Source organism: Engystomops pustulosus, chromosome 2, assembly GCF_040894005.1.
Source record: "Engystomops pustulosus chromosome 2, aEngPut4.maternal, whole genome shotgun sequence".
Taxonomy (NCBI): domain Eukaryota; kingdom Metazoa; phylum Chordata; class Amphibia; order Anura; family Leptodactylidae; genus Engystomops; species Engystomops pustulosus.
The window spans coordinates 111,411,993-111,434,893 of NC_092412.1; the positions used below are offsets into that span (position 1 = coordinate 111,411,993).

Genomic DNA, 22,901 nt, shown 5'->3' on the forward strand with positions numbered 1-22,901 from the left:
TACTACATGGTTTCCCATGGCAACTAGAAAAAATGGCAAATGGAGATTAGCTTGGGGGTGGGTTTTTTTTTAGCTTGTTTAGTTCAGACTTAGGTAACACATAACAAGGCTAATGTGCCTTTTATAGGGTTATCAGAGGATTCTAGATGATAACAATTTTATATTTATTTACAAGCTGTACCTATCATTTTCTTGACCGGACAATTTTTGCAACACTTAATTTCTTAAACTGAGTTGCAGGATGCGCGAGTCATATCACAAATGCTGGAGAATGTTTAGTATTGTTGAATAGCCCTGTGGAAATCTCAGAGTCATAATAATTATGTGGCCATGAGGTCAGTTTACACTGACATACTTAGCCTAAGAAGTGCGGCCAGCACATGGACCATATTTCTCAGGCGGTCATGTGAAACTGGCCTTAAAGTGTTGAGGACATATAAGACTCTATTGTCAATAATTGATCATTCCTGTGTTTTCCATGCCATTTTTAAAAATCACATATTTTTTTATTGAAGTTTGCAAAAACATACACTAAAACATAATTTCCATGCCTCTTCTCCTCTTTAGTACCCCAGAGGGAATTCAATGTTAAACTGTTCTAAAAATATGCAATTGTATTTATAGGAAATTTTTTTAACCTTTTCATGTTCATTTTTATGGGTCTTTTGCATAAGATATTTCCCATGTCATAGTCCAAAATATTGCTGGCTCCTAAAATATTTGGCATACTCTTGCTTTTATAAGCATTGTCATTAGTTTGTTGCAATGAAATTATATACAGATGACTTCCTAAGAATTGTGGGTATTCATGCAATAAAAATATCACATCTGTTTAAAGAGTATATAAAGTATATTTTATGTTGTAACAAGTGTATACAGTTTCAGGCAGGGGCATAACTGGGTGCAGAAAGTGTTGTTGCAACCGTGCCCAAAGAGGCTTAGGGGTCTCATAGGGTGTCACTTTCCCATATGAGCACACTAGCACTATAAACCCTATATTATAGTCTGGGGCCCATCAGCTTCAAGTTAACCCACCAGTTTTAAGTATTGGCATTAGAGCAGCACAATAGACACAATAGCACAAGGGGCAGATAAATAATGCTGAGAAGGGCAGACAGCCATTACAATCTGTATCTATAAATGATTCAACAAAACTTTTGCAATCACTTGAGACTCTGGTTTACTACAATATGGGTAGTTTTCTTCTTTTATAAAAACTAACAGCAGTAGTACCCGAAATTGAGATAGTAAATGACTGCTCTTATCTAGAATTAAATAGAATCGGTTAAGAAAAAAAAATATTTTGCACATAAAGATTACAAACCAAAGACAGAATTTTTTATTGTAAAAAATCAAAAACTTAAGTAATATAAGTATTTCACATTGTATATTCAACAGCAACTCAGATTAACTAAATGATTACCGAAGTACAGACGGTCCCCTACTTAAGGACACCCGACTTACAGACAACCCATAGTCACAGACGGACCCCTCTGCCCACTGCGACCTCTGGTGAAGCTATATGGAAGCTTTACTATAGTCCCAGACTGCAATAATCAGCTGTAATGTGTCTGTAATGAAGCTTTATTGATAATTCTTGGTCCAATTACAGCACAAATTTGGAAACTCCAATTGTCACAGGGGTAAAAGAAAAAAATTTGTCTAGAACTTCAATTATAAAATATACAGTTTCGACTTACATACAAATTCAACTCAAGAACAAATCTCCAGACCCTATCTTGTATGTAACCCGGGGACTGCCTGTAGTGTTAAGTACTTTATATACAACTCCCTATTTCAGATCCTTTTGATAAACAACACACTGAGCTTTAGATTAGCGATACAGCACAGATATTAATTCTGTCCTCTGGCCTCCCCTTGCTCTTTATCCGCCTGTGTTCACCCAACTGTCTTTTGGTCCTGTAGCTGGGTTGTTTATCTGTTTATCCTAGCGGACACCCTGCAGTGGCGTGATGTGTATCCCAACATTTGTCCAAATGTCCATCCCATTATTCCAGCAATGTGTCCCCGGCTGGGCTGAAGGAAGGGGTGGTTACTGTACACATCCCCCTGCTGAGAGGTGCCATCTCTATGTCTGATAGTTCCTCCTCCTTCACTGCTCTGCTCTTGTGTCAGTCCTCACTGTAGTTCTTTTATTGTGTTCTTGAATTACCAAGTTTGGAATAAATAGTCACTGTGTACTTCTTATCCCTCCGAGCATGGGATTGTGCGAGAAAATCTCTCGATGGGACTGGAGTATCAGAGATGATGTAACAGCAGAATGATACTGCAGTCACATCCAGAATTACAGTCATCTGAAATAATATAACAATCTGGAGTTAGTCTGGATGTGAATGGAGTAACAGAGATAATGTAATGGCAAGGTTCAGACAGCAACAATTGGCTACTTGTCATAATCTAAATCATATTAACTCACACATGAGTCAGGAGGTTGCAGTGCAAAATCTTGTGATTATAAATGCAACGTGGTACCTTTCTTTAGCAGACATACACACACACTCAGCTTTATATATAAAAGTTCTTATGAAGCTGTGTAGGTTCTTTATATTTTTAAGGGAGCAGTGTATATCTATAGGAAGCTAATCCTTTTTTTCAAGAATGCTGGTAAACATTTTTTTTTGTATAAAAGTGTAATAAGTATATAAACATCTCAATGTATTATCATATCATGTGGTAATTTTGAGATATATTTCTCCATAATTTGCAGATCAGATGTAACTCCAACTCCTGAAACTGAGGAAACTACAACTGCTCAAGGTATATACTAATCTATACTAGATATTGCAGCAGATTTACTTACCCGGTCCATTCGCGATCCAGCGGCGCGTTCTCTGCGGTGGTCTCGGGTCTTCCGGCGATTCACTAAGGCAGTTCCTCCGACGTCCACCAGGTGTCGCTGCTGTGCTGAAGTCAGCCGAGGTCCGCCGGAGTTCACGATCCTATACTTGGTGAAGGTAAGCACGTGTGCCGCGACACTTTTTAAAAAAAAAAAATACGGCGGTTTCTCCGAATCCGTCTATCATGATTTCTATCACGTGCACGCCGGCGCAAAAGCTACGATCTGATCGCGTGTGCCAAAAACCTGGGGCAATTCAGGTAGAATCGGCGCAAATCAGAAATATTCGGGTAAGACGTCGGGAAAACGCAAATCGGGCCCTTAGTAAATGACCCCCATTGTCTGCATGGAGTCAGTGTAAAAGTTTCCATAGTATAATTTTTCAATTACATTTCCTTGTGTTTTTTTTAGCTGCAGCAGCCAATGTACCTCCACCACATGAAATATTGGTTGAGAACTACACTTCTAATACTGGTTTGACTGCAAAGCCAACTGAAGAGGACGTAAGTAATTGGTTTATGGCATAATTGATGTACATTGCTATTTTATTTTCTTATATCTATATCAATGATCATGAACAGCCATGCAGAATATATCACTAATGTTGTGTTGAACCTACAACTATTTGACTCTAGTGGAAACATTTAATTAACAAAAGTCACTGAATTAAATAACAATATAATCTACTGCAGATGGACAATGAAATATTCAAGGTGACAGAGAATCCAAGAAAACCAGTGGACAAAATGGTGGAATTTAGTATCATTGTACTAAATGAGCCATACAACAAGGAGCTAGCTGACAAGTCCAGTGACGCATATAAACGATTTACTGGATTGTTTACTGATGAGGTAAGTTCTGAGACCAGTCTGTGAAGTATTCTCTGAGAGACTAATGTAGTCTATTCTGACCAAATAACCAATCAGCTAATCATCTAAATAGGGATTCACTCTTTCCTATTCGGCAGGTGGGCTCCATATCTATTATAAATGTGTAATGAATATCCAATTATTGTGAAATATTATATATTACTTAATGTCATACTTTTTCATAGTTCAGCCTTTATACTTTTAACATATGGTTCCTCTCACTTTATCTTTTAGATGGAACCTGTATTTCAAGCTTTGCCTGGATATAAAAGAATCATAGTACAAAAAATCAGGTATTCCTTTTTTTTATAATTAAAAGAGAGCACACTCTTGAGTAAAAAGTCAAATTCTAATATATCATTTTCTTTATTTTCAGCCCTTCCATACTCAATGACAGGTACAGTTAACAAGTGACATTAAATTGATAAGTCTTGTGTAAATAACCAATACAATTCTCACAATGCTGAAAATAATGAGCAATTCAGGGCAGTATTCTTGCACGTGGACCTCAATGAATATGGACTAATATGATTTTCTTAATATATATAAATTTGCAATATATATGATATTGTAAAATGTTCTTTTCTCTTCAGAGTTGTTCTACAAGTACACTATGCAGTCATTTTTGAAGGGGATGCAGATGCCATTAACAGTGCAACCTTGGACCTCATGAATCTCCATTCCAATAAAATTGAGGACACCTCATTAAATTATATTGAAGATAATCCTACAGCTGTTTATACAGTCAGCAGCTTCCGAAATTACATTGTAGATGCGCTAATCAAGCAGATATTAATAGGTGAACACACACTACATATAGATGCAGATTCTCTCCAGCTTGTAAATGGTGAGTACATAGAAATAATTATTGTAAGGATTTTCATAGCAAGAAAAGTAAGATCGCCTGAAATAATGTCAGATAATTTTTAATATTGTGTGTGGGGAGTGTTGTGAACATTTTTTTTAATATACTTCATTAAAGAAACAGGCTGCAAATTGCTTCTTAGTAATAGAGTTACTTTTATGTTGTCAAGGTATATCTGTCTACCAGGCGGTATGTGGGACACTCTTTTTGCTCCTGTTTGTTTACTCAGTTCTAAACAATGAGTGTTAACCCTTTTTTAGGATACTATTAGCATTATTTTGGGCCCTTAGTAAATGACCCCCAAGGAGATTAGATGTAAGCTCATAGTCGGCATTCATAGACTCAAACTATACAGGCTGGAATAATAGGGAGCTCTAGAGTCCTATATTTTACAAAATAAATAGAATTTCTTAATAAAGTTTATTAGAAATTGTTCACAAAAATTCCCCCCCACACACAATATTAAAAAAAAAATTCAAATAATGTTAATAATGGTAAATTGAAATATCACAACCTTTTTATTTTATCTAAAGTAGAACGTATATTAGCATTTCGCTCTGATAATTTAATAATTCTCTTCTTCGTTTAGTAAAATGATAAATTTGCATGAAAATATGTAGAAAAAATAGGTAATTCTGTATATTAACAAAACATTTTTATTTTTTTTCTATAGTGAAGACCGTTCCTTCTTATCTTTCCAATGAATGGACTTTAGTCACTGATAAACCGACATTTCCTATTCCTTCCACAGCTGATGTTGTAAGTACAAAATTATATTAAAACCTATGTGGTTTGGATATTGAATTAATAAGAATGTTTCAACCTCTCTTATATAAATATTGAGACGAATATAAAAAACATCTAAGATGCAATAATTAAATATTATATATATATATATATATATATATATATATATATATATATATATATATATGACAAATGATAAATCATGTCACTTAACCAAGCATACTCACTAGTCAGAGACTGCACCCTGATGCAGGATCACATCATCATTAGCCATCATGTATATATATATATATATATATATATATATATATATATATAGTCAGGATTCGGGATCAGTGGATCTTCTGGACCCAAGTGGCACCTGGTCTTCACCAGGTTGTTCCACAGGTGTGACTACCCCACGGTGGCAGTCAAGGTCGAGGTACCTTTACAGGAGACAGTCTCGTGGTCAAGTTCAGGCACAGGATCAGGGCAGGCGGAAGAGATGCAAGGTCAAGTCCAAACTGGGTTCAGCAACGAGAGGTCCAGGCAGAAGGGAAACGGGAACACAGGAATGGACTGGAAAACACAGGAGCACAGGAGCAGAAACACAGGAGCACAGGAACGCAGGAACACAGGAACAGGAACACACAGGAGCACGGTAACAGGAATGCAGGAACACACAGGAACCAGGGATATTCAAGGATATCGCAGAGGAGATTTCTCTATGACATAGGCTCAAAGATCCGGTAGGGCGTTATAGGAGAGGCAGATTTAAATAGTCTTCTGGGAAATGACCTGCCACAATTAACGGTGCGCTGGCCCTTTAAATTTCCTGAAGCTGGTGTGCAAACGGGAATCAGTAGCGGGGAGAGGTGAGCAGCGCGAGCACTGAACTTGCGAACACAAAGGGGCACGGGTGAGCCTGCGTGACATATATATATATATATATATATATATATATATATATATATATATATAGAAGAAGTAAAATCCAAGTCAGCACAATCTTATGGACTCCTAATAAGGAGGGGTGCAACGCCCACAAAGGTTCTGGCTTGATCCTCTTGTAGCTAAATAAAGTAAAAAGCGGGCAGCACTCCATGGTTCAAAATTTCAAAATAAAAGGTGAACTTTATTGAACAAGTGGCGACGTTTCGGTGTGTAACACCTTCATCAAGCTTGATGAAGGTGTTACACAGCGAAACGTCGCCACTTGTTCAATAAAGTTCATGAAGGTGTTACACACCGAAACGTCGCCACTTGTTCAATAAAGTTCACCTTTTATTTTGAAATTTTGAACCATGGAGTGCTGCCCGCTTTTTACTTTATTTATATATATATATATATATATATATATATATATATATATATATATATATATACATTATTGTGGTCTATCGTATATCTTTCTCTCTTTAATCTCTATGCATTTTAGCTATCATGTCTGATTTCCAAATATTAGGTTATAGCAGCATATTTCATCTATTTGTCATCTTTATATTTTAGGATAATGCATTACAAGCGGAATGGCTTCCAACTGGTTATTCAACCATTAAGAATGCCTTTTCATATGAGGAAACAAGTGAGGAGCTTACATCAAGAAGTCAGGTTGCTCTGGAAGCAGAAAGCCCTGTTGTCACAGAAGACATTGATTTTAAAGTTTATGCCACATCAACCTTAGAAGAAAACTTTACCACTCCAGCAGATGGCCTAACCTCTCAGCAAGGCATAACCTTAAGTTTGCTTGATACCAGCACAATCACAGTTGGTACTGAAGACCTGCAAGAAAATTCCGGAGACAATGACATTTCACTGTTCCAGGATATAATTCCAAGCGCATCACCTAAGCTAGATTTTAAAGAGACAACCGTTCCTAATGAAATCCAAGTAGTTATCACCAATCTCCCTCCCACCATCTTAACCTCATCAGCTGGAGATGGTGACTCAGACATCGTGACTTCTGCAATTGTTGCAGAAGAACCTGCAATAAGTGAATCCTCTCTAGGGAGTTTTTTCAGCAATACAGAACAACCAAATGCAGATTGGGATATTGAGATATCACAAGTTACTACAGAGAACATGCAAGAAGCAGCTGAAATACTTGTAGAAGACAATTTATTGCCAACAGCAGAGAGTATTAAACCTTTGGATGAGGGTTCTGGTTCTGGCTTTGGACGTTTGGCTGAAGAAGAAGCTTGGTCATGGATAAAAACTACAGTGGATCCACTTTCGTATGTAAAAGGACAATCAATTGATATAGATTTAATGGATACAACAAAAAACTATGAAGAGTTTATTGAAGAACATTTTACTGAGAGATCTCTTGATGAGAGTATTAGATTGGGTAGCACACAAGACAGCCCTATTTTAATCCAGGGCCCAAATTCTTATGGTCCCCAAAGCTCCACTCCCATTGCAAGTCTAGTAAAACAGCCCATTGTGCATGAGTCCTCAACCAAACCTCCACCTGTGTTGTGGACACCTGAATACTGGAATGTAGAGTTGTCAGTGCAAACACCAGAATCATCTGAGCTAGATGGAGACATGTTCACTAGTGAACCAGATGTCTTACTTGGAAGCACAGTGGATTATTTACCATCTTTAACAGGAGACATTTTACGCTCTACACACACATCAGAACCTCTTTTACAAACTAACCTAATTTTGGCATATGATGTAGATGTAACTACAGAGAGTTCAATATTTAATGAAATTGAACCACTTAAGACACATATTGAAGACCATACTTTCACCCCAACAATTTCCCAACACCATAACACTGTTACAGCCAGTTCTGACACAAATGATATTTTGACAACATCAAATAATGATATTACATCATTGTCATCACTTAAATCACAAGAGGAGATGTTAAATACCATACCCAACATAGATGTGACTCAATCCCTCAATGACATTGATTCTACAGGAGAAAATAATATGCCCAATATAATCCCTATGATACATAAAGGGGAGGCCATTACAGATCCCATACAATACGAACAACTTCCTAGTGGTACCCCTGTAGGCCCAACAAATTCTCTTACCCAAGATATAGAAGTAACAATGGATGTTCAGGATATATCTGTGGATCTTGATCATATTAGCACTGTATACTTTCACCCTGACATGAGTCCGGAAGAAAGAAGCATGATAGCAAAAAATATAGATTCTACTGATTTGACGGATGTTGTGTTCTCTACTCATGGGAACAATGTTAGTTCCTCAGCAAAGGCGCGAGCCCTTGTGGTGTTCTTTAGTCTCCGTGTCACCAATATGATATTCTCAGAGGATCTATTTAATAAACACTCTCCGGAATATAAGGCTTTGGAACAAAGATTTCTTGAACTTGTAAGTATTAACTTGTTATTTCTGCTCATAGCTCATAGAACCTATAGGTGCAAACATTAGAAACCTATAAAAAATTTCCTATAAAAAATTCCTCTACTTTATTTCTGTAAAGGAATTATTTTCTAAATGTTTTTCAATCTCCATAGTAGTTCTGCTTTGTTATGTGCTAGGCATAGCAATACCCAACGTTCATATTGTAGTAAAACACTAGTTTCAGTCAGTTTTCTGTAAATTAGTAATAGACCATCCCTAGGAACAGTGGACATTGTTACTGGGCAGGCAGACTTTTTGGGTGACTGTAGGAAATGATTGTGATGATCAACCCTAGATAAATACAAAACTTGTGAGCGTACAATATTAATTCCATTGTTTCTGTAATTGCACACAGGAAGATTTAGCACTGCTTCTACTCCACTGTTCTTGGGGTGGGCGGGGTTCGGCCTCTATCATACGCCGGCACTCCTGCGTATGATAAAACTGCCACATAGGTCTTATCCAGTAGGTCCTGTAGTTTATTAGTAAATCTTCCCATTCAAGACAATCCTTAACAATTAGTGATTACCTCCAAAATAAGGTCCACATAGGCCTAGTCTTTTGCTGAACCATTTAGGTCATGAGGAACATTATGGTGTATTCTGGTGGGCCAGTCTAACTCTATTAATAACATGTCCACCCATTCCTGTTCCAGTTAATGTTTGAATAAAGTGTTTTATGGTGGAAATGATATTTTTGGCATACAGTGATAAGTGATGTGTCTATAGATAGGGATGTTAAAGAAGTTCAAAAATATGCAAACAAATATTATAAGCATACTAAAGCAGGATCAGCTGTTGAGGCATCACTATGTTCAGATAAAGCTGAGGTTAAAAGTATAGCCAAGGGAGCCAGGCATTTATAACTTATTCTAACCTTACCATATATGTTATGGATGGCAAATCCCTTTAATAATAAATATGGAAGAGTAGGCACTCAGATTTTTCTTCCTCTGGTCAGCTGGCGAGTCCCACATGGAAAGGAACAAAGAAATGCATTCAAATGGAATGCAATTTATATTCTTTCTAAATCTACCATGTGTCCATAAGATAAGATAAGATAATTGTGACATGTAACTAACCTAAAATTGTATTGTAACTACAGCAGGTATTTATGTTACTGAATAATTACTATAATTACAATCTATGATTACTGTATCTTCATACCATGAATAATCCTTATAGAAATCTAGATTGTTTATCAAGGACCTTTCACCACCTTCCTCAACTGCAGTTCTTTAAGAGATACAACTCCACTGATTCTGGCATAGTTCAAATTTTCTTTCTAGTCCCCACTGTTCCAGGGTAATCAATCTAATTTCGTACAGACATGGATCGGTACATTTGTGTGTAGGAAATGAGAAAAATCTCTAATCTTTCCATTTCAGCATACACAAAAAAAAATCAGCATGTTTGAACAAATGGAAGCCTAAGGAGTCCACCTGACGCATTTCTGACCTTTCGATCTTTAATCTATGACTAAAGACTGAAAGGTCAGAATTGTGTCAGACAGACCACTAAGGCTTCCATTTGTTCTAACATGCTGATTTTATCATGTAAACTAAAGTGCAAAGAATGAAGATTTTTCACATTTCTACTGCAACAAGTGTTGGTATAGTTTCCTCCTTCAGTTACATAAAAGAAAAAAGGGACTTTCTACCATTACTGTGCACCAGGTGCTCTAAAAGTGAGGGGCAGGTTGAGAATGGTTCTCTTTTGCAATAAGACAACAAAAATGTTTCCAAAAATATTATTCACACATTACAGCATACAGTATATGGATAACATTCTTTTTAAAATGAAGTTTTCTGCAATAGAATATACCAGTATGTAAGTAGAACAGACATAATTGAGAAAACCTTATATATCATCTTAACTTTACCAATAGAACACTTTGATGTTTATTCTTGTAATCTAATTTCAAACTAACATCCTGAGCTTTGCTGTAGCATTTATATAATTATTTCTGAAATACATGAATCAAACTTGTGCATGGAAGCCTTAAGCACTTTGCACAGATTACTTTTGTCACCGTTTTTCTTTCAGTTGGTTCCTTATCTGCAGTCTAACTTGACTGGATTTCAAAACCTTGAAATATTGAATTTTCGGAATGGCAGCATCATTGTAAATAGCAGGATGAAGTTTGCAAAACCTGTTCCACGAAATGTTACAAATGCTGTGTACATCATACTTGAAGACTTTTGTAACACTGCTTACCAAACCATGAACTTGGCCATTGATAAGTATTCTTTGGATGTTGAATCAGGTATTGGAATAAATCTTCAAATTTGATTGGACCAGTTACTCAAAAAGTCAACTATAATACATACACAGTTTATATACCACTGTTATTAATAGAGTGAAGTTTCTTTACCTTACTTAAAACAAATTTCCCTGTGACAGTTTCAGCTTTATTACATATCATATCTGGCCAATTATCCTCAGATGTAGCTACTATTGTTGTAACTGGGAAAGGAAACCCGAATCCGCAATGTTTGCTTCCAAGGTGGATATTGCAGGTTTGGGTCCACCCTTATGACTTTTAACACCCGCGAAAAGTGCTGACACCAGTTGTGGGTGGTAACACTGGAAATGCTCCTGACAAAAATACGACAGGGGTATTTAAATGCAAATGCAGCATGCACACCGCAATTTCCCTAAGATTGCTGCTCCCAGGTGACATTATGCCTTTTGCCACATTATCACCTTCCATGTCTCCTTGATGTTTGTTGATTGTTCCACTTTTTCTCTTCTTCCTTTAGACCAGCATTCAGTTTTTAAAATGAAATGTATATGATGCAGATTTTTTTCCTCTTCTCTAACCAGGAGACTTAGCCGATCCTTGTAAATTTCAAGCTTGTAACGAGTATTCTGAGTGTCTTATAAACAAGTGGAGTGGTGAAGGAGAATGTGTTTGTAACCCTGGATATGTGAGCGTTGATGGTTTACCATGTCAAAGCATCTGTGACCTGGAAATAGATTTCTGTATGAATGATGGTAAATGTGACATTATTCCTGGCCAAGGAGCAATCTGCAGGTATTTACTTTTAATTACAACATTTTATTTCTTCTTATCTATGGGTTTTTCATTGTATTTGTAAGATTATATGTACCTAGGGAAAATACTTACAGTCTGCATGAATTTATTTAGTATTTATAGTACTTTTTGATATTTCTTCAGGTGTCGAGTAGGTGAAAACTGGTGGTATCGTGGAGAACATTGTGAGGAATATGTTTCCGAACCTTTAGTTGTTGGTATTGCCATTGCATCAGTTGCTGGATTTTTACTTGTTGCATCAGCTATAATATTTTTCCTAGCAAGGACGCTCAGAGTACAGGATACAAAGGGTGATTCAGAAGAATCTGGGGGGTAAGTTTATATTCTAATTTATAAAAATAATATTTTTATCGTAGTTATTGCAACTTTTAATTTTAAAACATACTGTAAACACAGAGCGGCACAGGTCATGAGCTTATCCAGTATTATCCCTGTTAATATTTTTAAACATAATTATCGTATCTATCAAAAATATTCTGTCAATACAGAGAAAGAGGTGCATACAACTGGACAACAGTCCTTAATCTGGGTATGTGCTTAGAACAGATGACAGACAGATACAAGTCAGGATAAGCACGTCAAAATGAAGAGGTAAAGAAACATTAGGCAAAAGAATAGTCAGAATACATAGCAAGCAAATTAAAACAATAGCAATAAAAGTAGCCAGAGACTGGTATAACCATTCAGAGAGTTCTGACACCTACATATTTGAAGAAGTATAGGATTTTCATTGTGTTAGTGATAAGTAAAGAATGTCTATAATGTGGACAAAAAGGCACAACTTAAAAGGGTTGTCCCCTTTAATATACTAAATGGTGGAGCCTCCTTGTATTCTGTCATGCTGAAGATACATTAATTACATTATCTGTTTGTTTTGGGTTATTGCCATGTTTCATAATACATTTTTAGTATATATATATATATATATATATATATATATATATATATATATATATAGTTAACATTCATATGTTAGAGTACATGTGCCCATATAAACCACTAATTTCAGTAGAGCATCATGAGGAATGTTATATATATATATATATAAGCTGTGCTTCCCTTAGCTAAAAATGAAGAAAAACATATCAAGTAGCCTAAGTTGACAACAAATTGGGTCTCTCTAGTTAGAATAATCACAAAGCAAGGAGACCAATAAAACTTAACACCATCCAGAGTATATATCAACACATACATCATTTTACAATATTTTGATAATTAGGTAGAACTTACCAGGAGCCGTCTTGTGGGGAGCAATCTTAGGGGAAGAGATGTTAGGTCAGAGACTCACTCTATTGTCCTAGCCTGTTCCCTAATTCCCCCATTATTTGCTCCTGTCCTGACAAGAGCAGTCCCACATCCTATCCTAGGTGTGTTATCCCCCAATTGTAGTGTATGTGAATATTCCTAGTGCGTTTTATGTGTATCAAAACCCAATGGTCAGGGGACTATGCCATATGGTGCTGTATTAGCTATGGGTTCCCCAAATACCTCTAAAGATGGGAAGGTTCCAAAGCTATTTACAGTTCGGCTGGAGCAGTGGCTCCCAATCCGAAGGCTGATTGTGTGTGTGCATTTGATATACATGTTGGTTCCTTTTTACCTTTGTGTATTATATACATATGATACATTTTTAGTAAAAGTTAAGTTTTATTGGTCTCCTTGCCTTGTGATCAATTTCTTTGTGTGAACCTAAACTCATGAAAAGTAGGAGGATATACAACCACAGATCAAAAAACAACATATTCCATTCTGACTTTGTTTATTTATCAGAAATCAAATGAAAAAAACTCCCAATTTCTCAGATCACAGTTTGACTTAGGGGTCAATTTGCTTGTACATGTACTCATGGGAAGATTGTCAACTGTAATATTACTTACTGTAGAATGAATAACTTTCAATTGTCTTTTAAATGTTAGGGCCCACACATATTCTCTAGACCAGTGGTTCTCAACCTGTGGGTCACGACCCTGGCAGGGGTCGAATGACCAAAAGGCAGGGGTCGTCTAAAGCCATCGGAGCCTCGATTTTATCGCGTTTTGGGTGCAAATACAATATTCTTGTACATGGTTTGGGGTCACCGCAACATGGGGAACTGTATTGCGGGGTCACAGCATTAGAAAGGTTGAGAACCACTGCTCTAGACCAACAAACTGACAAAACTTCTGCTTATATTGAGGTTGTCACACTTTCTGATGATCAATTACGCAAGGATGTACAAGGATGTTTTATGAAGATTAAAAGTTTAGTTTCGTTCATTTATTGCGATTTATTATAAAACATTTTGATCAATTGTTCATAATCTGCAGGAGACCAAGCGACAGTCTGTCTTCTATTGAGAATCCTGTCAAATACAACCCAATGTATGAAAGTGACATCACGGGTTACAGTCATTATTATAAGAGATATCCACAGCTCCCTTCGACAAGCACATCTACCAGCCCTGAGACGTCAGCAGACTTCAGCAGTGAAGAGATACGGCATATTTATGAGAACAGCGAGCTCACTAAAGAGGTGAATAGAAACTTAAAGGATAGATTTGCTTATCTTAACCCCTTAGCCATCTTGCACCTTCTAGACCCAGACCATTTTTTTCAGATCTGACATGTGTAAATTTATGTGGTTATAATTTTGGAACCCTTTCACATGTCCAGGTGATTTTGAGAATGTTTTCTCATGATACATTGAACTTCATCTTATTTGAAAAATTGGAAGATGTACCTTTTTATATAAAAAAAATTGGAAATTTGGCAAAAATTCTGAAACATTTTCTATTTTTGATATTCTGCAATTTCTGATTCTCAGACAAACAGTTATACCACCAAAATACTTGTTGAATAGGGACACTTACAGGTGTACACCACCAATATACAGACACATGTAGAGTAAAGGAAGAGAGTAAGATGTGAGTGTATTTCATACTTAACTTTTAATAATTATCATTAAAAATGTGGTTATATAATGCCCTGACCTTTATGGTACTACTAAAAGAAATGTAGGTCATAAGTCCACACTGTACATATGTAAATTATCCTGTTGGGACAGGAGGCTTAGTCATGTGTCCCCACACAAAAAAGGTTTTTATATACTTATAAGCTGCCTCTGATAGTACTAATGCTTCCCTGTACACTACCAGGGGGGAAAAGGATAATGGATTAGAAAAAATAAACAAGGAGCTGTATACTGATGTTTTATTTGTAAATACAGCAATCAACTCATGATTTATTTGTAAACACAATAGTAAGCTCGTGATTGTGCTCTTAACTAATACTTAGGTTCGCAACACTGTGTTTATCACATCACACTGCTCAACAATATTATTGCAAGCATTTCTTGACACAGTAAGGCATATTTATCAGGGCCTCTGCGCCACGTCAGCCGCATAGAACACCTGAAATAATAAAAAATGCTAGCTTATTGCTAGCACTTGCGATTATTTAGCCCAATTCGGGCCCTTCATGCTAGTGGGGCATGAAAGGGGCGCGAAGGGGAGGCGCTGCTGCTGGCGACTTTTGACATGTGAAAAGTCGCAAGCTGCAATTATTTCTAAATGCTGCTCTGCATCCCATGAGTGCCGGCACATGATAAATATCTCCCAGTGTCTCGAAGTGCTGTGTTGATTTACAACAGCATAGCTGCGATGGCCAAGAGGTCACACTAAAGCAAAACACTGCTGCACATTTGATTGCTGCTGCGGCCATACTTGTCTACTGTACACAGCCTCATGCACGGATGTGGAGCCGAATGATTAGCTACCACCCTCTGTGAACATGGCGGCTGGAGGCTGAGTTTATCCGAGATCAACACTGCACATAGTATGCAAAGTATCCCTGGTAATTTATGTACCTATTTTACAGTGTGACTGATCGTCACCGCTTATTAGTTTTCTGATTTTGGGGCCGAATTTTAAGGCTCAATTTAGTTGTCTTTCTTTAATACCACATTTTGAGGTCAACTTGATGTTCAATAACAATAGTAAATCTGCCCAAATGTTATGCAATCACTTTTTAGACACGTATTCATATTAGTAACAAAATTTACCAACCGGCAGATGCCTATTCAGACATGTCACAACATTTCTAGTAACTAACCATCAGACATAGTGTAGTATCTACAATTCTGTGCATTACTGTACATTTCAAAAAGAGCTGTCTATGGACTTCCTTAGTTTCCAAGATTCTCATTTAATGCAATTATATGTAGCTGAACAGTCAGCTCCTTATGTCATTTACCCAAACACAAAAGACGCAGAGGCCCTGCCTGTACCTATATTGCTGTATCCCATTACTATTTCTACTCAAGAGTCATTTTACGTTTTGTAGGAAATTCAAGATCGAATACGAATAATAGAACTTTATGCAAAAGACAGACAGTTTGCTGAATTTGTGAGGCAACACCAAATGTAAGTTCTATATTTTATCGATGTACATTTCTGTCTCAGTACTAATCAGTATTGCATGTGCAGTACTCATTATGTAATTAGCTGTGCTACTTTGGAACAATATTAAACAATGGGAAAATGTTTATAGTTATGCATAAAAAGCCTAAATTCCAAATAGTATTTCAGAAGATACGTGTTATTATAGTGTACTGTATAAATATTTTTATTATACAACAAGAGCCATCAAATTGCACCAAAGAAGCTTATTATGAAATTATGTGCTATTCTTAAAGGGAGGTGGGGGCCGGGGGCCATAAAAATGAATTGCTGTTTACTAGTCCATGCGTCATTGCCCTGGTGATGTTAATGGATTTCTGCTTGGCAGAATCCAAGACACTTATGCTTTGCTATCCCCACTGCCCCAGCCCCATGGGTTTCTGGGAAATATCTTTAGTATTATATTTTTGCATTATTATTATTATTATTGACAGGTCTGTGGACAATGTGAGAAGAGCAAGCTCAACAAGTTAACTCTTTACTGTTTCATGCTTGTGAAGGAGAAAAAAGAGGTAAAGATCCAGTATTTTTTTTTTGAGTTTCAAAAGAAAATTTACTGAAAGAAAATAATTTTATGTCCAGTATTGTACCTATCTACTTTGAAATGAGATGTAATTGGTTGTATAAAGTCAAGAAGATGCTGATTTTAACACTGAAGTCTAGCTCTCTGTTCCTCAGAAAGTCATCTTCGCTGTAATTGATGGTTCTGCATCCAGAGACATCACTAACAAGATCTCTATAATTTCTATGACAGAGCAGAGTTGTTCAGAGCTCCCCATGTTGACATCAGTGTGGAACCCCCTCCTCCTTGGCTTTATACAACCAATGTACACCTCACTTCAAAGTTATTTTCTGGATAATGTCACCGCACTGGACCATGAAAGAAACAAAAACTAGATGGTGTTACGGCGCTTGACAATATTTTGGTAGTGTTTTATTAGGCCAATTGCTGATGACTGGTTCCCTTTAATACTGATATTATTATAATTAAAATCATATCATGATTATGGCTCCAGCACTGAAGTGGACACAGAAAAGGAGCTGGAAGAACGGCTCCATTTTTTGTGTAGTGGTTGGGGTGGGTAACTGCATTTCAATCAGCTGTTCTGCTGGCTAAGTTCTCTGGTCCACATTTACTTCGGGCTGTGCGCCAGTTTTCGGCAGGCTTTGCCTGTTCTTTTCAGTGCAAACTGCTTTCACAGGTATTTAAGAAGTCTCAGAGACACATAGCTGGCGCACACGAAACAAAATTGTGGACAAGATACTTATTATTCATGTACAACTCATCTAGCCATATTCTTTTTATATTTTTTCCTTTTATCTTCAGAAATGCTTGAATGTATTTTGGAAGAAAGAACACTTTTTGCCATTACAGTAGAAATGAGTTACCTCACGAAGAAGCGGTTTATGCCACAATTGTAAATATGTAGCAGTAGAGTGTGGAATAATGAATGGTTATTGTGTTTAGCTAGGATCACAAATGTTTTGAATGACTTTTTTAATACTATGTTTACTTTTACGTTTGTAACTGTGATGGTTTCTTAGTTTTTCAATTACAGTATAAGATTTTATACATGACATGGACACAAAGGCAGGGCTTTGTGACTGCTTTAGAATAGAGCACAAGCTACTGATAAAAATTAAAGGGGTGTTCCCATTTCAGAAAATTATTGTTATTGTTTCTATGAGAAAAAGTTATACAATTTTCCAATATACTTTCTGTAACAATTCCTCACTGATTTCTAGATCTCTGCTTGCTGCCAGTGTATGGAAAGCTTCTATGTTTACTACTAGTGAACACATATCTGAACATGGTCACACAGGTGCACGGCTCGTTAGTATCACAGAGAGTAATCAGAGCTGTGTGATATAATGAGCCGTGCACCTGTGTGACCTGTCTGTTCACTAGAAGTAAACATAGAAGCTTTCTATAGAATGACAGCAAGCAGAGATCTAGAAAACTGTAAGTAACCTATACAGAAAGTATATTGAAAAATGTATAACTTTTTATCATAAAAGGAATTACATTAATTTGCTGTAATGGGAATACCCCTTTGAGTCTTATTTGTCACATTGTCCCTTGTGTTAACTGCCTTCTAAAATTTGACATTGGTTGAGTTATAAAGCTCCAAATGGTAATCTCCATGGAACAAGAAGGTGGTCTGTAGGGAAGGATGGTTATTAGAAAATAAATACTAAATATTCCTTTTGAATGTAGAATTTTCCAAATACTATAATGCAGGGAGTATATGACTCAAGGACATTTGCTGGGCAATGCAGCGTGATATGTAACTATTATAAGAAGACACCATGCATTGTGCCGGAAAATATTCACATGTATTAAGGTCTGGTATTCTGAAATGTAAGAAAGGACTGCTTATTTGTAGTGCTTTAAGTATGGAATGACACTGTCACTATATTGAACAGAATAAGACTGTAGTCGATCCCACTTAGAACCAATTCACACTGCCATGGTTGGGTTATGAATCACAGACCTGTTTCACCAACAGACAATAACTATAAATATGTTAATTTAGCGCTGCTGTCTCATAGGGATATAGGGACTATGATATCACTATGATATATTAAGTCCCATTCACAGTGGTGTAGTTGGACTGTGGCTCATAGACTAACCTATTTTATCCCTTAGGGGAATTCAAAATGTTGGATGGGTAAACGTTTTATCTTTATGTAACAAGACAGTCCAAAACTGTTATATTTATTACAGATTCCTATAGGCAGTAGTCCAAAAATAGGGTGTTTTGAGCGGCACCGTGTATATGTATATATTCGGGTGCAGGTCTTCTTTAAGAGGTCCGACAGTGACCCCAATATCAGGTAATAGAAAATTGAGAAGCAGCACTCTGGTATTTCCAGTGAATAAAGAGGTTTTATTCCACCAACATAGTGCGACGTTTCGCCAATTCGATCAAGGCATTATCAAGCAGATTCCTATACGCTGTATCCCTAAGGGCTCATTCACATGGTCGTCTGCGGGGACGTACATGTACGTCCCCATAGACGGCAATAGCGGCACGGCGCAGATACGGTGCCACACACTGCAAAAAGATAGAGCATGCTCTATCTTTCGGCGTGTCTGCGGCCGTGTCCCGCTATTCTCTATGGAGGGAGGAGGGGTCACCTCCTCCTCCACTGCAGCAAACGGCGGTATGCCCGCACGGCAGGCATACCGCGCGTGAATATACCCTAAGGGTTTATAATTTAATATCTATCTCAAAGAAACATTCTGGTAGGAAGCTGAAATGTTACCTAAAACATGTGGTAATAAAGCAGAATCTAAGACCAAGGTCTGATTGTTGGCATCAACAATATCTATATCAACATCTCAATCAAATTATATCATATACTCATATATCTATTTCATCTGTTACATTAACTAATTGTCTCCCCATCATCTGTTTATGTTATAGCTAACAATGTATCTATTGTCTGTCTATCAAACCCCTAGCTGGCTCAGATCTAGTCCTATTTAGCTACATTGTCTGTCTATCTATCTATTTAGCATCTATCTTTCATGTATTTATTTATCCATCCATGTATTCAGCTACATTCTATCTATCATCTATCTATCTATCTGTCTATCTATCTATCTTATAGCTACCATCTATTTATCTATAATTCGTTTATGTTATAGCTAAATATACATCTATTGTCTGCCTATTAAATCTCTAGCTGGCTCATTAGCTATCTCATATCTATCTATCTATCTATCTATCTATCTATCATCTATCTATTGTTCTATCATTTACCTACTCTCTATCATCTACTATCTGTCTGTCTGTCTATCTATCTAGTATGTAGCTCCTATCTCCTATATATATATACATATTTCTGTTATATTTGTTTCATATCTACTACAATTAGGTCCATAAATATTTGAACAGATAGGAACTAGCCATTTTTTAAAAAAAAAATCTTCATTTCAGGGGCTCAAAAGTAATTGGACAAATTAAATAATTGTAAATAAAAGTTAATTTCTAATACCTGGTGGAGAACCCATTGTTGGCAGTGACTGTCTAAAGTCTTGAACTCACGGATATCATTAGACGCTGTGTCTCCTCCTTTTTAATGCTCTGTCAGGCCTTTACTGCAGCAGTTTTTAGTTGTTGTTTGTTGGCGTTTTTTTCTTAAGTATAATCTTTAACAAGTGAGATGCTGCTCAAATGGGTTAGGGTCAGGGGACTGACTTGACCATTCAAGAATATTCTACTTCTTTACTTTAATACTCCTGGGTTGCTTTGGGTTACTTGGTTTTTGTCAATTTCCATCAGTATTATCAAACAAGGACCAATCAAGTTGTCTGAAGTTGAGCACACAGTATGTCTGAATATCTCAGAAATCATCTGGCTTCTTCTGTCCTGTGTCACATCATCAATAAACACATGTGACCCAGTGCCACTGGCAGCCATGCATGCCAAAGCCATCACTCTACCTCTACCGTGTTTTACGGATTATGTGGTTGGTTTGGATCATGAGCTGTACTATGCCCTACTTTTGATCTTGACTTCATCTGCCCAGAGAACGTTGTTCCAGGATTGAAGTTATTTAGCAAAGTACACTCTAGCCTTTTTATTCTTGAGGCTTATGAGCGGCTTGCACCATGTAGTGAACCCTTTGAATTTACTGTACTTTCATGTAGTCTTCTCTTTATGGTAGATTTGGATATTGATTTTATTGCCTATTGCCTGAAGACTGTTGTTGACTTAGTTGGCTGTTGAGAAGGGGGTTCTCTTTATCATGGATTATCCACCATTGCTGTCTTGAATGGGAATCAAGCTCTTTTTGCATTGATGAGTTTGCCACTCCTAATATTGTAGCAATTTCTCAGATGGGATTTTTATGTGTTTACAGCTTAAAGATGGCTTGTTTTACTGGAGAGCTCACCTGCCTGTTTTCTTCACAGCACAATCTTTCAAATGCAAGCACCTCACCTCAAATCAACTCTAAGCCTTCATCTGCATAATTGAGAATAGCATAATCAAAGAATTGCCAAAACCTGCCCATGAAATAGTCTTTGAGTCAATTGTCCAATTACTTTTGGTCCCTTTAAAAACAGGGAGGCACATGTTAAAGAGCTGGAACTCCTAAACCATTTATCCAATTTTAATGTGGATACCCTCAAGTATTCTGTGTGCGCTATATAAAATAAAGAATTATTATCATTATAAAAGCTGAACGTGAACTTTATGTCTATGTCCATTATATAACTAGAACTTTAATATGTTTCAGTAATACGGTAAAAACCTAAATGTGTGTCAGCCTCCCAATATTTATGGAACTAATTGTATCTACTATTTAACCTCTTCATCATTTACTCATTCTTCTATATATATTTGTATATGACTCAATTTGGTTTCTGTGGAAAACATCCCATGTAGCATGTCAACGTGGAAACTGATGCTCTGCATTTTACTTCTGAGTCTTATGAGACTCGTCATCTCCCAATGAGAATAAACTTGAACCCTCTACCGAGCATGCATTTTATGGTGATTTATAGAAATGTCAGTCAAGCAAGCCTTTGTATGTTCATGGTTAGCATAAGGTAATATCTACAATCATCTGGAGGAGCACACCCTGCGACATACAAAGTTATTATAAGGGTTATTTGATTCTATTACTTGTTTTTCATATATGTGTGTTTTATTTCAAGATGCAATACACTGTAAATAAACCTGTTATACCATATTTTTTGTTACAATCAAACTTCACATTTTGCTGACAAATCTGTTTGTGACTTTCTTGTTTGCTTCATGTTTTTGGTATTTGTGTACTTTAATGCTTAAGTTGTGCCTTCTGTATCGGTAAACAACTGTTTTCATGTACATATAGAGGGTGCACTTCATCATTTTTACAGTTATATTCATTGATACATAGAAATTGTGACAGTTATGGCTTCCCAATATGGTACTTTGTCGAATTGTGTTTCATTAGAACAAAAAAAAAACATTTTCAGATTTCCCAGCCAAGAATACAGACTCAAAAGCAAAACAGAATGAATATGCAAAAGAAATAACATTGTACATAATAAGCTAAATGTAGATATAATTACTACCTACTATTTGTTCTGTCAAATGGTTCCCTCTGAAATGTTTATTTACTGGACTGTTCTATATAAACTTGATGAATGTCACCCAATGGCTTATTTCGATGTTGTCTGGTTTTACTATATTATCTGAATATTGTAACTACTACTTACTGAAATGTTTCTGTTTTATACTTTGATACCACTGTCAAATACATCCTTATTAGCAACTGTTCTGTCCGTGTCTCAGTGTAGCTTTAGTCGCCATTTCGGTTTGGGATTTAATTGTCTGCCCAGTGTCTAATTCTAAAACAACACGAAGAAATAGGAAGCTAAAATATGTGTTCTTTTTTATTTCATCCAGTATATTAGCAGGAAAACAGCAACTATTATTTTCATGGTTTTAATGGACACAGATGGTAGGGGGTTTTATCACAACTGTGATGGGTCTGATGTACAAGTTTTTGCACGGCCTTCTTTGCACTTTGTGGTGTGAAAAAATTGTGCAATTACGGGTATGCAACTTTTTGGGTTAAAAACATGCACAGACTCTTGATAAATTCCCAACCTATGGTCTATACTACAAATGCATGGACTATTTAAGTGTCTCTATTTATATTGTTTACAGGGTAAAATAACCATGTAAAACTCCATATACCCCA

The 22,901-nt window shown here is 36.6% G+C and overlaps 1 protein-coding gene across 3 annotated transcripts in view; it reads left to right on the plus strand.

The window, feature by feature from the left end:
* IMPG2 (interphotoreceptor matrix proteoglycan 2) overlaps window positions 1–22,469 on the plus strand; it is a 40,478-nt gene extending 18,009 nt beyond the window's left edge. For all 3 annotated transcript variants that reach the window (XM_072135987.1, XM_072135988.1, XM_072135989.1), the window contains 15 exons: window positions 2,729–2,778; window positions 3,269–3,360; window positions 3,550–3,708; window positions 3,961–4,019; window positions 4,103–4,123; window positions 4,320–4,573; window positions 5,265–5,350; window positions 6,827–8,671; window positions 10,750–10,969; window positions 11,530–11,740; window positions 11,885–12,073; window positions 14,068–14,272; window positions 16,081–16,160; window positions 16,631–16,708; window positions 17,524–22,469. In XM_072135987.1, coding sequence (XP_071992088.1) covers window positions 2,729–2,778; window positions 3,269–3,360; window positions 3,550–3,708; window positions 3,961–4,019; window positions 4,103–4,123; window positions 4,320–4,573; window positions 5,265–5,350; window positions 6,827–8,671; window positions 10,750–10,969; window positions 11,530–11,740; window positions 11,885–12,073; window positions 14,068–14,272; window positions 16,081–16,160; window positions 16,631–16,670 — 3,511 coding nt within the window. In that variant the 3' untranslated portion in view covers window positions 16,671–16,708; window positions 17,524–22,469. The remainder of the gene's footprint in view (window positions 1–2,728; window positions 2,779–3,268; window positions 3,361–3,549; window positions 3,709–3,960; window positions 4,020–4,102; window positions 4,124–4,319; window positions 4,574–5,264; window positions 5,351–6,826; window positions 8,672–10,749; window positions 10,970–11,529; window positions 11,741–11,884; window positions 12,074–14,067; window positions 14,273–16,080; window positions 16,161–16,630; window positions 16,709–17,523) is intronic.
* Window positions 22,470–22,901: the final 432 nt, after the last annotated feature.